Source organism: Phyllobates terribilis, unplaced genomic scaffold (genome assembly GCF_046119375.1).
Source record: "Phyllobates terribilis strain yellow unplaced genomic scaffold, ASM4611937v1 Scaffold_11__3_contigs__length_659146591, whole genome shotgun sequence".
Classification (NCBI taxonomy): domain Eukaryota; kingdom Metazoa; phylum Chordata; class Amphibia; order Anura; family Dendrobatidae; genus Phyllobates; species Phyllobates terribilis.
The window spans coordinates 23291026-23308400 of record NW_027362771.1 but is presented as its reverse complement, the minus strand read 5'-3'; the positions used below and the strand labels follow the sequence as shown (position 1 = coordinate 23308400).

The 17375-nt window shown below is 44.9% G+C and overlaps 1 protein-coding gene across 2 annotated transcripts in view; it reads left to right on the top strand.

Moving 5' to 3' along the window:
- The window catches only part of LOC141164967 (uncharacterized), a 74902-nt gene that overhangs the window by 6483 nt on the left and 51044 nt on the right, over positions 1 to 17375 (top strand). The window contains exon 5 of one of the 2 annotated variants that reach the window (XM_073650625.1): positions 14725 to 14778. The exons of the other annotated variant lie outside the window; for it this stretch is intronic. Coding sequence (XP_073506726.1) covers positions 14725 to 14778 — 54 coding nt within the window. The remainder of the gene's footprint in view (positions 1 to 14724; positions 14779 to 17375) is intronic. 2 annotated transcript variants of the gene reach the window in all.

Sequence of the window (17375 nt, the reverse complement as noted above, 5' to 3'; positions counted from 1 at the left end):
CTTGCCGCGCTTCACCGATCTTATGACGCCGGCACACCTTAAGCTCTATCTGGGCTCCCTGAATCTAGCTAGCAGGAGCCTCGTGCTCCACTGCTGAACTATTAACCGAGTTCTCTAGACTAGACTGAGCTCCACTGCAGACTGACCTCTCTTAGGCTTCTCTACTGCAGGAACTCTTCAGAGGAACTGAACTGCCTAGCTCCACCTTCCCTATTTATATCCCTAACGGGCTCCCTCTGCTGGTCTGAGGTGGAAGGTGGAGATGTGTGAATGTTTATGGGGGCCTCTTGTGGAGGATTCCATCAATACACTCTTCTAGGATCTGTGATACCAAGCGCAGCGGGGCGTCACAGATGCTATTGACGACGAGGTTAGGTTGCGCCTTCCTGGACAGAGACGGAGTACTGGAAGCACGTCAACAACTGCATCCTCAACCACAACTCCGCCTCTGACCACAAGTCGTAGTGGCTCTTCAGGTCGCATGGGCTCTAAGCCTTGCATAGCCTGGGCATTTATTCAGATCGATAAGGATGACCCAACTCGTGTTATCTGTAATATTTGTCACCAAAAGCTAAGTAGAGGCCAAAAAATCCATAGTTTGAGTACTTCATGCATGTACCGTCACATGGATATGAAGCATAAGTTGCAGTGGGAAGCTCACTGTGCTACAATGCGGCCTAGCAGGCTGGGCCAACCACCGTCTGCCCCATCTTGTGCATCCGCGGCCTCTTCATCCTCTGTGACTGGGGGGACAGCAGTCACACATGTTTTTGGACGCAGACCTGCCACCTCTTTACCTGCAACAGCCAGTGTGATTGGCAGGTCATCAGTTCATTGGGAAGTGGAAACACCTGCTGGTGTTGAGAGCTCTCTGACATCGAGAGCACCACCTTTGGATCAAGGCAACCTAACATGTCCGCCTGCATCTTCCTCACAGACCGGCAGTTTGCCAGGGACACCCTACTCAACCCCGTCAAAGCACAACAGCCAGCCCTCGGTCCCTCAGATGTGGACAAGTAAAAGACCATTTCCTCCTAGCCATGAGAAAGCTAAGAGGTTGAATTTCACCATCTGCAAGCTGTTGGCTACAGAAATGCTGCCTTTCCGCCTGTAGGACACAGTGGATTTTTGAGACCTTATGTCCGTCGCAGTGCCCCAGTACCAGATGCCCAGTCGGCACTACTTCTCAAAGAAAGGTGTGCCTGCGCTCCACCAGCATGTCGCACACAACATCACCGCTTCTTTGAGAAACTCTGTGTGTGACAGGGTGCATTTCACCACAGACACTCGGACGAGTAGGCATGGACAGGGGCGTTACATGTCGCTGACAGGGCACTGGGTAACTATGGTGACAGCAGGACAAGGGGCTGCTGTCCAAGTCTTGCCGTCCCCGCGAGTTGTACGTCAATCCTCTTTATCTAGAAGTTCCTCCACTGCTTCTGCCTCCTCAACCTCCTCTCGGTCCTCCACCTGCACCCAAAGCCTGTCTGGTAATGCCACCTGCTTTCTAACTGCGCACCTCCTTACTATGCTGGCAGCAGGGCTCAACGGCATCAGTGTTTACTTTGAAATGTCTGGGAAATGTGAGTCACACAGCTGAGGACTTGTGGTCAGCTCTGGAGACCCAGTTTCATGAATGGTTGTCTCCACTGGACCTGCAACCAGGGAAGGCCGTGTGCGACAATGCTGCTATCCTGGGTGCGGCCCTTCGCCGGGGCAATGTTACACACGTGCCTTGTATGGCTCACGTGTTGAACCTGGTTGTCCATAAATTTTTAGCCCACTATCCCGGACTAGATGGCCTTCTGCAGAGGGCACGGTCGCTGTGTGCTCACTTCCGCCGTTCGCATCCCGCAGCTCAATGACTTACATCTCTACAGAAGTCGTTGGGCCTGCCAGTTCACCGGCTGAAATGCGATTTGCCGACACGGTGGAATTCAACTCTGCACATGTTGCAGCGACTGTGGCAGCACCGACAAGCCCTGGTGCAATAGTTTCTGACGTATAGCCTGGGCCAACGAGATCCAGAGGTGGGGCAAATCACACAGCAGGAGTGCTCTCAGATCAGGGACCTATGAAGTTGACGCGCCCCCTGGGCCGTGGGGTACCCGGAGCCGGGCCGGTAGACGCTGGGGGTTGTAGTCACTGTGGCGGTGACCCGGTCCGTGACCCAGGGCGGTCAATCCAACGGTAATTTGTATATATGGATTTTATAATGTCCGACTACGCCACCTGTGGAGTGCGGCCAAAGGGGCCGCCGCTGCGGAACAGTCCTCTGAAGCTGGTGGTTTTGCTGCAATGGTACTATTACTCACCACAGGAAGAGTGTAGCTTCAGGGCAGTGTGGGTGGATGATGGTGGTTGTAGTGCAGGGAGTCAGTAATGAACACAGAGTCCGTGTGATGCAGTCCCAAGATCTTTACTCACAGTTGTTGCAGTCCAGATTACAGGTACCAGAGCTATCTCACCCGTCGTGCTGTGCGTACTCAGTGAGGGGCTCAGTCCACCCCCAGATAGCTCCGGAGTACTTAGCAGGACCCCCTTCTGTGTGTCCTTTCTCTGGCCTTCTCCCTGCACCTCACACCCAGTGACACTTCTATCCGGTATCCTCGGGCCTTGGCGGGCGACTTGTGTTCCGTCCCCTGGGTCCTATGTGGCTACCTGCTTAGTGAGACTGGTGTGGACTTTTGCCTGCAGTACATGAAATGCTGCAGCCTCCGGTTTCTAGTTGAGCCTTGCTGTTTCTCCTCTAGTTGAGGGACCGGTTCCCCTTATCTGGCCTGACCCCTCTACCTTCTGGTAGCAGCGGGAGTACAGGTGGCCTTCTGCACGGCCCGTAGCCCTAGGGTCCCTTCGGTTCCTGGAGCCTTCCTGCTCCCACTCCTCTCTTCTCTCCTTCAGTCCTGGGCTTCCCAGGCTAGGCCCGCCTCCGGAGCAGAGCTCATGCCGAGCCTCTGCTCCTGTCACTTTTCCTCCTCTGACTGGCTTGCTCTTTCTAAGATGGCTTCCTATTTATACTCTCCCTGTCATGTGCTCCCCTAAGCTGCTCCCCTAAGCACCCACTACATAGGATCCTCCCACCAGCTAGGGACCTGGGACTGTGCTCTCCCTTAGGAGCAATCTCGCCCTAACCCCACTGCGGGTATGTGTTGGATGCAGGTGTTAGGGTCCCGAGCCATACGCCTTCCTTACCTGAGGGTGAGATACCACACCTCTGGGTGAGATGCAGTAACTCTGTGGTGACTGCACCCTCAGGGGCGCCACACACCTTTCTGCACAGTTTTGAAATGGCGACGAAGATGTTTAGTGCTGACGACGATGCCATTATCAGCATAACTATTCCGGTGATTTACATGCTGGAGCACACATTAAACAGAATTCAGAGTCAGGTGGTCGGACAAGAGGAGGTGGAGGAAGTAGAGGAGGAGTCGTATGCGGAAGGGATAACATCTCCAAGGTCCAGACGGTTGGCAGCACCAAGGAGGCAGGCATGGGAGGGTGGGGGAGAGGGATTAAACAGGGCGCATGGTAGCAGCCAAACTGTTGAGGAAGGTGCAGGAGCCGAGGAAGAAGTGGAGGATGAACTGGCGATGGGCATGGAAGACTCATCAGATGAGGGAGACCTTGATCACATTTCTGTTGTGCGAGGTTGGGGGGAGAGGGCAGAGGAAAGAAGCATGATTCTTACCTCGCTACCAACACAGCAAGGACTTGGTCCTCCTGGATGCGCAAGACACATGAGTGCCTTCTTGCTGCACTACCTGCAACATGACCCTCAGATTGCAGAATTCGAAGTAATCTCGACTACTGGGTTGCCACACTCTTAGATCCCCGGTACAAAAGTAAATTTGCCGAAATAATTCCTGCCATAAAAAGGGATTGACGCATGCAGGAGTATCTGCAGACGCTGTTGCAGAATCTTACATGTGCTTTTCCACAAAACACCAGTGGTGCACGAAGTGAATCTCACAGTTCTAACTTGCCAACCGCGGGACTGTCGAGTCTTCATCACTCAAACCGTAACAGTAACACAGTATCTGCTGGTAACAGCAATTTTGTGAAATCGTTTCACCACTTTTTTAGACCATCCTTTGCAAGGCCACAGGAGACAAGAAGTCTGACACATAGTCAATGCCTAGAGAGGATGGTGCAGGAGTATCTCCAAGTGAACATCGAAGCCATGACTGTGTCACTGGACCCTTGCTCATTTTGGTATTCCAATCTGGAAAAATGGCCGGAGCTCACCACTCACGCCTTGGAGATCTTGTCATGCCCTGCAGCCAGTGTTCTCTCTGAACGTGTGTTCAGCGCTGCTGATGGTGTGCTGACAGATAAGCACACGCGGCTGTCCACTGAGAATGTAGACAGACTCACGTTCATAAAGATGAACAAATCATGGATTCGCAAGGACTTTTCTAATCCTGTGTTATCCTTGGGAGGCTAAAAGCTTGAGGATTTGGTAATATCACCTCACCAACCGTTTTAAGCAACTGTGGGGCAATTGATGCCACTTAATCCTAGAACGCATGACCATAAAAATCTACCCTTTCATATACCTGGGGCCTTTTAGGCCCGTGTGCAAATAACATTGAATAACTCAAACTCAAATGACAAACAACTATATACATGAAGAATACCTAGAGTTTCAAAATTCTAACTAAAGTAATCTTGCAGAAAATAGAAAACAATTAACAGGGCGGGACTGCGAGGCCCCAGGTATGCGTTCTAGGGTTAAGTGGTGTCTGTGCCACAATTTTGGGAAAAAATGGAAACTCTTTTTGGAGTCCCCTTGCTGTGTCTTACGTGACGTTGGCATCGTCAATTCCAGGTGGGTTGGGTCGCTCCCCCCCCCTTTTAACTGTAAGAAACTACATACACTATGGCTTGGGGTAACACAGATGATTGAGTCTGAAGAGCTGTTTACTCAGAGGTCTGCTCCAAATCTTCAGTGTCTGCTAGTCAGCGTAGAATTTTTAACTGCATCTAGCCTAGGCAATACTTTGGGCGTAGTAGCCCAGCTGCGAAGCAAGCTGCACCGCCTGTGTATCTAATAAGAATTTTTAAATGCATCTAGCCTAGGCAGACTGTGGGGACCCCCAACCAAACCCAGACGCTCAGCCCCCCTACCGCCCCCCTTTCCTTGACAATACAATAATGTAACTCTTACAACTGGATGGGTGAGGATTGGTCACAGCTTTATTAACTCTTTATACTCATTCCATTAGAAAGACATTTTATTTCTAAAATAATTCAGCTTGTTGCAGCATGCCCTGGGTCTCCACTCCGGCAACTTGGCCAACAAGTGTAACTCTCCAACATGTCCTTTCTATTTCCAGGCCACGGAGGATCCTGCTTACTCGTATGCAGGACTCTGACCCCCACCCATCACTCTTAACGCTTGTTCCACTCCGTCCTGGAGTCCTGACAGGAATATGTCCAGTCCAATATCCATTAAGTGAACACCGTCGGGCCGTATGAGGCCTGCTTTATCTCCTTCCAGTTGTCGGTGTCATACCACTACACCGCCTCTGTCTCTTCTAAATTTTGCCATCCGAATATTTATTACCCGCCTTGTCCGTTCGATGGCCGTGATGTCTCGCGCACCTTGCCATACCGCTATCGGCACAATCTCTGACCATACTATAGCTAGTTTTGTGAAAAATTCTCTGAAGCGCTCAGTGTCTAGTTTCATTATTGCCATTAGTTATGCGCTCTTGTGATGACCTAGGTTGTTTCCCCCGGCCTGTATAACTAAGATGACCAGACATCTTGCCTCTCTCCCTACCTTGATTACCTCCATTAGTACCTGTGGCCATAGCAGGCCTCTAATACCTCTCCAGTTGAAATATGTGTTATGAAACTCTAATTTCCTCCCGCCTGGGCGGACTTTCGCCCTTTAATCTGCCCAATATATATACGAGTGGCCTATCACCCACACTGTTGGCTTAGCGTCACCTGTAAAAGAAACAAACCACGTTAGGATAACAAGTCCGGTCTTATGTATCTTGCCAAACACGTGGATCACCATCTCTCTATCCTCTGAACTTCAGTTTCTGACAGTCCTGCTCTTGCTGCTTCTGTGGCCGCGCCTATGCGGAATGAGTGTGTCCCGTAATCTTTGGGGTGGTTCCCTGCCGATGTTATGCATTTATTAAATATAGCTTGGAACTGGTATCTTGATAATGGCGTCCCATCAATGTGTGATAGGAACAAATTACTTTGTGATCTGATGGTTCGATATGGTTTTACTATTGTTACCCGACTCAGTGTACCGTTTGTGGGTTGTAGAAGTACCCAAGTGCCCCTGCCCGCTGGAACCATTTTCGATTTGTGTATGCGTAGACGTATTGCATTATTGTCTATGACTACGTCCTGGTGTAATAAGCCTCCACTGGTGCTAATTTTGGATTGAGGGACTAATTCGCTTATGCATAGCGCCCCGAAGAAGGCGATCACAAATGCAGTAGACAGTAGTGTTGCTTCAAATTGTGAGTGTCATGTTAATGGTGTTAGGGATATGATGTGAGAAATCAGTTTTAGTGACACGGGATGGGACGTCTACACTCCTGACTTGGCTGACCCCTTTTCCACCCTTTTATGGATTGTCTGATGATGAATCTTTGTCACATCGCCCCAATTCAGTAGTTGGAAGTGAAATGCTACTCCGGTCAGACACCGCTGCGCTGACGCCCCTGATATGCCCCTCATCATTAGCTGGTGGAGAAATTCTATGTTGACTTGTGATCTGGCTTGTTCACATTGGTCAACCCGTCTGCCTGCTACTAGTCGTGTCCACTCTTCCCATGCCTTACCGTATGCTTGCCACGTCGACGGGGCAACTGACGCTCTGATTAATGGCATCAACTATTCGCCACTAGATCCCATAGGGAAGGTGGGCAACTGTTGTCCCGATGGGTGGGCATTGTGGAAGAGCTCTGTGAAAATCTGCCAATTGAATTGTTATAAAGCGTTAGCAGCAGCTTTAGACCCCTCAGCATAGTGGCTAGCGCGGACCCATACATTGTGTTTTAGGCACAGGAATGCTAGCCTGGGTAGTAGGCCTAGCACTGGGAGAGACGATGATGCCATCTTATTAATGCAGTGCGCTAAGCTGGTGTTTTTTGTTATGAAGCGTATATTTTTGTAAGCCAGGAGCGCGCCCCATATTTCTATTGCTACCACTATTGGGAAGAAAATTTATTTTCAGGGCTAGATGCAGCGAAAAATTATTATTAATTGAAAAGCTGGTGGAGCTTGGTATAGATGGCCTAATACAATGAGACCCACACACTGCTAGAAGGCCAAATATTTTTTCAGAGTTAGATGCAGAAAAAAATTATATTCAGTTTGCAACCTGATGGAGGTCAGTATAGATGGACTAATAGAACAAGTCCCACACACTGCTAGAAGGCCAAATATTTTTTCAGAGGTAGATGCAGACAAAAAATTATTTTGAATTTGCAACCTGATGGAGGTCAGTATAGATGACTAATAGAACAAGTCCCACACACTGCTAGAAGGCCAAATATTTTTTCAGTGCTAGATGCAGAAAAAAATTATATTCAGTTTGCAACCTTATGGAGGTCAGTATAGATGGACTAATAGAACAAGTCCCACACACAGCTAGAAGCCCAAATATTTTTTCAGAGGTAGATGCAGAAAAAAATTATATTCAGTTTGCAACCTGATGGAGGTCAGTAGAGATGGACTAATAGAACAAGTCCCACACACAGATAGAAGGCCAAATATTTTTTCAGAGCTAGATGCAGAAAAAAATTATATTCAATTTGCAACCTGATGGAGGTCAGTATAGATGGACTAATAGAATGATGCTATGCCCAAAAGATTTTACTTCACTAGGTGCAGTAAAAAAATTGGTATTCTATACACAGGTGGTATATCTTGCAACACAGATAGGCTACTCCACTGACTAACACACTCTGCAATAGGCCAAAAAGGATTAGCTTTGCTAGATTCAGCCAAATGCTGTGAAAAAAACTTGCACAGCACTGGCACAGACCTGCCTGGCAAAAACTGATAGGAACTGATGTAACCTAGTCCTGAAAAGGACTCCAATTACAATTAGTCTTTACTCCCACAATCTATCTATTTAAGAGCACAGACCTGCCTGATAAAAGTCATAGGAAATGCTGTAACCTAGTCCTTAAAAGGACTGCAATCACAACTATTCCCTACTCCCAAGCTATCTGTAGATTTGTGCGAAAATTGGCTTGAAATTAACAAGGTATAGCGCACACAGCAACAGCGGTGCCGTCTAACACGCAGCTGTAGCAGTGAGAAAATGGTGGCGACGGGGAAAATGGCTTGGTCTTATAGGGCAAGGACATGTGACATACACTGCCAATGACACATGCCCTTGCTTGTGTGAAAAAAAGCACTTCGCTCCGTGTGTGCGCTGCTGATAGGCTGACAGATTGCACCTCCCCACTGCAAATGCGGGAAAGAGAAAAAAAAATGGAGATCTTCATTGTTCCTGCAGAGATCCATCCCCTGCCCCTCCCCCCACCCCGCTGTACACTCAAACTGCTTATTAACATTAATTTTCATCATTACTGAGAAAAAATCCAGTTATGATTTTGGTGCACGAACAGTTATCGAACATAACCTCGAACAGCCGAATTTTTCTCAAATTGTTCGTGTTCGCCGAACGGCTCGAACACCGCCCAAAACAGCTCGAATTTGAGATTGGCGAACAGTTCGAGTAGAACAACGCTCATCTCTAGTGATCACCAATCTCTTTCGTAAATTGACGGCTACTAATAGCGTACTTCAGTATAATAGCCATCATCCTCCTCCCTTAATGCGTGGAATTCCAAAGGGGCAATTCTTAAGACTTAGGCAGAATTGCTCGTCTCTGGTGGATTTTCAAAAAGAGGCAATTAAGTTGAGAGATAGATTCATGAGACATTGATATCCCAATAAAATCTTGGAATCAGCATACCATAATGCTAAAGCTGCCAATAGGACATTCCTGTTGGTGCCCAGGCAGAGGGAGGGGGATGATGACTGTATATGCCTCATAGGTACCTATGATGATAAATCAAGGGAGGTTATGAATATCCTGGAGACCTTCTGGGAAGTATTGAGATTAGATCCAGACTTGAGGAATGTGATTACCCCTCGTCCCTCGGTTACCTATCGTACAGGTCAAAATTTGAAGTATCGTCTCGTCCACAGTCATCTTCAACCGGACGTGGGCGACCCTACATAGTTGAATCGGACAATGATTAAGGGCACATTTAGGCTGTGTGCCCACGTAGCATTTTTCAAGCGCATATGCTGCGGAATTTCCGCAGCGTAAACGCTTGAAAAACGCATGTATATCCGCACCCCATGGTCCCCAATGGGATTCCGCAAGTTCTATGCACATGCTGCAGATTTTTCCGCAGCGTTTATGCCGCGTTCAAAAATCCGCAGCATGTCATTTAATTTTGCGTTTCCGCAAGCGGAATTGCCTTTGTCCAATGCATAAAAAACGCAAGGCAATTCCGCATGTGGAAAACGCGTGATAAACGCGCGAAAAATGCGCGATAAACGCGTGCGGAATTCCGCATGCGTTTTTCCGGGAGAGGACTTGCATTTATACAGCAGAAATTTTCTGCTTCATAAATGCAACGTGGGCACATAGCCTTAGATGTGGCCTATGTAAGGCCTGTGACTTCATTGAGAAGGGGAAAACATTCAAAAGTGATACGACGGGGATTGTCTATGAAAATAGAGAATTCATTAATTATTAATTTTTCATTAATTATAGGGGATATCAGAAGGAAAGAGGATACCCCCATTTCGAGGCATGTATGGGAGAAACATGGAGGTGACCTCAAAGCGATTTCAGGGTGTAAAGAAAGTTAGATTATCTACTAGAGGCGGTGATCATGATAACAGGATTTTGAGAAAGGCGGCCCAATGGATTTTTAGATTAAAAATAGTGACTCCATTGGGACTCAATTAGTGTATTTCTTTTGTCCCCATTATTTGATGAGAAGAGAGTAGGGACCCTATAAATATTAAATTTGAAATGCAAGATTATGGTAGGAATGTCCCAAGATGATAAAAGAGAATGTTTTGAATAAATGCCCCAGCTTTGCTTTTGTAGTAAAGAGAGGGGGATTCATTAGGAGAATTTTTATTAATTAGATTTTGTAATATGATCCTGCCTCTGGTAGCTTTGTAGAGAGAGTACTACACCTTTAACATATGAAATGATCTTTATCGATGTAATAGTATTCCTTAGATGTATATGAGATTGATTTATGTCCTTTGGATTTTATTAGTGCCATTGGAATAATAGGATTTTATACATTGTGGAGATATAAGGGAATATATGCTATCCATCAGTGCTGCCTTACCGGAATGGCAGGGGTTAACTTTCTCCAAAATCTTTCTGTTGTTCCATCCAGGAAACCTCAGTTGCCAGGATGGCGGCATGATATTTGCGTCTGACGTGGCCAATGCTGGTTGGTCCAGAGAGACTAAGCACTTGACTGGCCGGCGCGAGCATGCATCATCGGTTTGGGGCAGAGGATTCTTTATAAATGCCAGGCGTCCTTGCCGCCGCACGCGGCTCATATCGTGGCCTGAACATTGAAAGCTTCAGTGCATATACAATTGCACTGTATGTAATAACCCTTCTGATGTACCCTTATAAATAATAAAAAGGGGTGAAACGCATCAAGACGCTGTGTGAATTAACCCAGGGGCTGTAACTTAAGTAGTGGGGATTGTGCTATTGCTCCCTGGCTATTAATGAAGCACTGTGAGCTGCAATAATATTCACTGGCTAACAATGAAGCAGTGAGAACATAGGAGCTGTAAATTTTCTAGGCAGTAACCTTTGATATAGACAAGACTATTTTGGTGGAGTCACCTGTAGAAAATTATTGGGTGTATTCAACCTAGGAGGGAAAAATATTAATGGACTTAGACTTTACTGTCAAGGTTCCATTTGAGGCAAAGGGATACTGTGCAATATATTACTTTGGTTGCACTTTATGAAGGAAATTTTCCCCTCTCCCTCTCATCTCTCTTTTTTTCTATGCCTTCTTTTTTCAGCTGGGAAATGGGAATAGATGATGACAGTTAGTGTGGCACCTCTATGTATTATGAGCTGATAATGGCCACTTAGTTGTCATTTTTAGGTCTATTAGTATCCATAGTGTGTCCTGGTAAAGCAGGCACACTTTGGATAGACCGCATACAAGCACGGTGGAAAAATTGTTTTGTTACTTTAATGAGTGAATAAAAGTTTAATTTTATTAAAATATCCACCACAGTCAGTGAATCCACATCCCATAGGGAAGACTCCAGACGGAAATGCTGAAAGCTGGAGAAAGTGGCCAATTAGGAGTGAGAGGGCAATAAGCCTAGTCAATGCAATGGAAGGAGAGAGAAATGCTGACAGCAAGAAGGGTGGGGCATAAGGAAGCAAGTGACTGATTTGACAGTGAAATTTGTGGTTTTACTACAGAAATATGATCCCCTATTCCTCATCTCTGTAGGATGGTGTGGACTGGTTCAAATCTAGAATTGAAAATATTGGCTGTTGGTGGCTTGGTGCCAGATTATACAAAAACCCATAAGCTGAACGATAGCAGAATAAAGCCTTGCTGTATGTCCAGAATGTGCATCTTGTTCTACCATCTTCCTTTACCCTACAGTTGGTGTGAAGGGACCAAGAACCCCATGGATTAATAATGTCCTCTTCAACTATTAGAATAGATATTCCCAGTCAATGTTAGCATTGCAAAATGGAGTAATCCAGCCTTTAAAAGTTGATGACTTATGCTTTGGATTCGCCATCAATATTAGTTTGTCTACAGGCACAGATCAGCTGCTTGCAGAGGCTGCAGTCCTTGTGAGCACCAAAGTCTCTCCATCCTTGCATTGGTAGTAGGCTGGTTCATACCTGCTTGTATCACACTTTCCTTAACACTGGCTCACTGCCAGAGCCAGTGACATCATCAGTGGGTGTCATATATCATAGCTGACATCCTGCAATAATCCCCACGATCATTGCTAGTCCCGATCGCGGGTGTTTAACCACACTGATGCCATTGTCAATACCAACAGTGGCATCGCTCTGCTTGTAGAGGCAGCAGGCTCCCTCTTTCCTCTGATCAGCAAAGCATGATTGTGATCCTGTTTTACCTATGATCTCCTTGGTGACCCCTGACCTGTAGCAGGACTTGACATGCCTCCTGCTGGTGTCTGATTGACAGCTCTAATGTCCTGCAAAGCAAAAACATTGTAAAGTATTAAATCAATGATCAGCGATCAGACCAGATAAAGTTAATGTCCCATCCTGGGGCTAAGTAAAAAAAAAAAGTGAAATAAAGTTTCTAAAAATGTGAAATAATAAAAGGAAAAATGTTTTGCAAATAAAAACTCAGTTTTTCACCCCAAAAATTAAGGAAAGAAAAAAGTAAGGAAAGAAAAAAGTACAAATATTTAGTATCGCCACTGGTAACTAACCAGTCTATAAAACTGTCAAAATATTTAACCAGAAGGGTGACCAGTGACCACCATAAAAAAAATGACAAACGCAACAAAAATGTAGCTTTTTGACATACTGACACACAAAACATAGAATAAAAAGTGATCAAAAAATCACATAGAAAAAAATGGTATCAATAGGAATGCCATTTTGTCCTACAAAAAAATAAACCCTTATACAGCTCCATTGCCAAAAAGATAAAAGCATTTCAGCTATCAGAATATGATGATATATTGTTTATAAAAAAATAGATTTTAGTGTGCAAAAGTAGCAAAATGTAAAAAAGCCTATATGAATCTAGTTCACTGCGATTATAATGACCCAAAGAATAAAGTTGCCTGATCGCTTAAACCGCACAGTAAATGGCATGAAAAAATAAAAAACATTTATGAATTTCTGTTTTTTGTTCACTCTGACACCCAAAAACTGGAAAAAAAAGCGATCAAAAAATATCACGTAGTCCAAAATGGTTTAAATAAAAACTCATCCCACAAAAAACAAGCCCCCACACAGCACGTTCAGGGGAAAAATATAAACCTTATAAATCTCAGAATATGGTGATGCAATATCAAATACTTTTTTTGTAAATCAGTGTCTTAGCACGCAAAAATAGCCATTTATAAAAATACTATATATATATATACAAGGACAAATAGTTTCCTATGTTATTATTTGCAGTGAATTTGATAAAATCAGTATGTTTTTGTTTCCATATGATGATTCTTTTTTAACATACCCATAGATTTGAATGGGCTAGTCTTATCTGAAAGACGGGATTTTTTGGTTGTGTTTTTGCAATAGTTAATTATACTGACAATAGTAATCTCAGTCGCTGCACTTTGCATAGGCAGTAACTGAGACTTTAGTCCCTGAGCTTGGTATAATGAACTATTGAATCACGTGTAGAGGGCAGCAAAGCAGCCAATGACAAAGTCATTCCAGATACTATACTCTGCATATTAATCAGAAGGACCAAGATTACAATCTGGGGAAAGAGTGATTGGTCCAGGACCTACTCAGAGGTGTTAACTTTGACTCTTCCTGACCTAAAGTCAAAGTAATAAAGCTCTCTCTTATCCGCTCAGTCGAGTATAACTCTTGGTCATTCTATTGATCTTCGCTCGCTAGGCAGTTCTATCCCATGTTGCTTTTTTCAGTTCACCAATGGTCATTTGCATGTTGTTCTTGATGGTGTCAATCCAACGGGTTCTTGGCCGTCCTCTTCTTCTTCTACCAATGATCAATCCAAGCATGACGTCTTTCTCCAACGAATTAATCCATGTAATTGGAAAAAATAGGCAAATTTTTGTTTGGTTATTTTAGCTTTCAGTTTTGACTGGACTTGGTCCAAGGCATTTTGCTTGATGATCCTTGCTGTCCATTGAATCTGTAGAAGTCTCCTCCTCCAGCAGCAAAGTTCAAATGCGTACATCTTCTTCATGTCAGCCGTCTTGAGTGTGCAGGTCTTGCATCAGTATGTTGCTATTGGGAAGACAATTGCATTGACCTATCTGCTTTTGGTAGTAAGGATGATGTCTCCGCTCTTCCAGACGTAGTTCTTATCAACCATTGCATCCCTCCAAGGGCTACACTTTAGGTGTGTATGCAACGTCACAGTAATAAAGCAATAAATAAATTGAACTTTATTTACATAAGTATTTTCATAAGATACATATGCTTGATGAATAATGGATTCAATACTGGACTGTTGGCAGAGACTCAAGAAATGCTAGAGGTCTATATACACATTAGACTAAACTAATATCAGGGGAAATGGATGACTGTCTAATGTGTATGGGGCCTCCCGACTGTCTCCCCAACAGATGATGTCAGAGGAGAGAAGGATCTAACCGGTTGAGTTTCAGTGGTCAATTCTTTTGTACACTGGGAGTAAAAGTGACTGCCAGCCACAGGAGTGTAGCAGAAGCTGTCTCTCAGGGAATGCAGCCCGCCCTGAGTGTTTCTATGAATAAGAAAGTCAGAAGACATAACAGTCAGCTAAACAATTGTCAGTGGGTTATTGGGCACTAGATTCTTTCTTTGTCCCGGGCACTGGCAACCCACATTATGCCACTGCCTACAAATAATTTATTAAGAAGTTCTGCAATTGTTGATAGTTATGGTAACTAGCTTTAATACTATAGAGTACACAGGAATATATGGTTATATGTGTATGTAATTCACAAAATAATGTTTTTCCTCTATTGTAGAAACTTGTGGCTTGCTACAAGCAATGTGATGTCGAAATGATTTTTGAAGTCGTGGTATAGTATTTGTTTCATGCTATGCTATTATTTGGTTTGTGCTATGAGACATCTAAAATATGTAGAAATTCTGTAGACTAACACACCTACTCAAAAAATAAAGTGAAGCAATATAGAAAAATGTAGAGTGAAGAATTTTGTCTAATTAGGGGATTAATATTTGGATATGGATCAGGAAAAAGTAATCTCATCTGACATTAGTACATGTAGTAATAATGGGATCAAAAGTTGTGATCACAAAATTTTTTTTGTTTGAATCAGCGCTGGCGTCACTGTCCCTGCCTTCGCACGGCGCCAAACATTGGGAATAAGAAAGGGTTGTCCTAGTAGTGGCAACCCCTTTAAGGGTCAAAAGATACAGGAGAATCCGTTATGATGAACATTTTTGCATCCTCTAATGTGGCCTTTGTGTGCACTATTAGGCTATGTGCGCACATTGAGTATTTGATTGCAGAAATTTCTGCAAGATTTCTGCATCTCTTGGCAGCAAAATGCTTCAGCAAAAATGCACCTATTTGTCATGTTTTAGCAGAGTTTTTCACCCATTGAATGCACTGAAAAAACGCAGGCAAAAAACGCAGCAAAAAGGCAGCAAAAACGCGGCAAAAGCACAACTTTTTGAGGTTGCGTTTTCCTGCCAAGAGATGTAGAAATGGTGCAGATATTTCTGCACCAAATACTCAACGTGTGCACATACCCTTAAGATACAGTGGGCGAAATAAGTATTTGATGCCTTGCTGTTTTTGTAAGTTTGCCCATTGACAAAGACATAAACAGTCTATACTTTTAAGGGTAGGTTAATTTTAACATTGAGAGATAGAATACCACCCCCCCAAATATCAAGAAAATTACATTGTATAAATTAGATATTTTTTTTGCATTTTGCAGTGAGAAATAAGTAATTGATCCCCTACCAACCATTATGAGTTCTGGCTCCTACAGACCAGCTAGATGCTCCCATTAAAGACAGCTGTTCCATAGTCACCTGTATAAAAGACTCGTGTCCACAGACTCAATTAATCAGTCAGACTCTAACCTCTACAACATGGGCAAGACCAAAGAGCTTTCTAAGGATGTCAGGGACAAGATCATACACCTGCACAAAGCTGGAATGTGCTACAAAACCATAAGTAAGACGCTGGGTGAGAAAGAGACAAGTGTAGGTTTAGTTTTTTCTGCTTTTACTTGTATTGTTATCCCCATATAATATGTGCTCCATGGGCAATTCTACCAGGTGTGCATCTTGTGAGATGTATGCATGCCTTGAACTGCCGTTTGAGGGTGAATATGTCTGCGCTCGATGTCAGTGAGTTACATGTTTAGAAGCCCAGATACTGGATCTAAATGTGCAGCTAGCAACACTCAGGAGCATTGCAAACCTGGAGAGGAGTCTAGAGCTCACTGAGCTTGCACTGGTTGGGGCCAGTGATATGGAGGAGAGTGGAGGTGGGGAAGATCAGGATCCAGGAGTAGGTAGCTGGCTAACAGTTAGAAGAGTGGGTATGGGGAAAAATGCCAGGGAGCCCAGTCCTGATCTGGCACAACCTGGTAAATATGCCTGCTTGGCTATTAGGAATGCTAGCCCAGGGCTGGGATCACTGCAGCAGGACGTTGCTCCTAGCAGCCAGCAAGACGACTGCTGCAGGAAGGAGGGAAATAGGAGTGCAGCAAAGGCCAGACAGATGTTGGTGGTAGGGGACTCTGTAATTAGGCAGACAGACAGGGTCATCTGCCACCGAGACCGTGAATGCCAAACAGTGTGCTCTCTGCCGGCTGTTCAGGTTTGACATATTGCGGATCAGATAGACAGATTGCTGGGTGGGGCTGGGGAAAACCCAGCGGTCATGATACACATCGGTACCAATGACAAAGTTAGAGGGAGGTGGAAGGTCCTTAAAAATGAGTACAGGGAACAGGGAGAGAAGCTGAAGGCCAGGACCTCCAAGGTGGTGTTTTCAGAAATACTGCCAGTGCCACAAGCATCACTAGATAGACAGAGGGAGCTTCCGGAGATAAATAAGTGGCTCAGAAATTGGTGCAGGAAGGAAGGATTTGGGTACATGGAGAACTGGGCCGACTATGCTGTCGGCTACAAGCTCTACAGTACGGACGGCCTGCATGTCAATGGGGAGGGTACAGCTATGCTGGGGGAAAAAATGGTCAGATGGATGGAGGAGCTAAACTAGGATCTGGGAGTGAGGGAGGGTATTTGTGCTAATAAGGAGATAGAGTAGACAGAGAGAGTGGGACAGCAGGGGTTATAGAGGATCTAGGGGGGCTGGGATACATAGGGAGCTGAGTAGGAGTAACAAATGTGCTAATGGTATTAAATGTTTGCTGGCAAATGCAAGAAGTCTCGCATACAAAATGGCTGAACTGGAGACTCTCATGTCGGTCACGGAATATGATGTGGTGGGTATTACGGAAACCTGGCTGGATGAAAGCCATGACTGGGTGACAAACATGGAGGGATACACTACATTTAGAAAGGACAGGAAATACAAAAAAGCTGGAGGGGTGTGTATTTTCGTAAGATCCAACTTAAAACCTGTGCTTAATGACAACACTGGGGCAGCTGCGACAATGTAGAGTCAGTC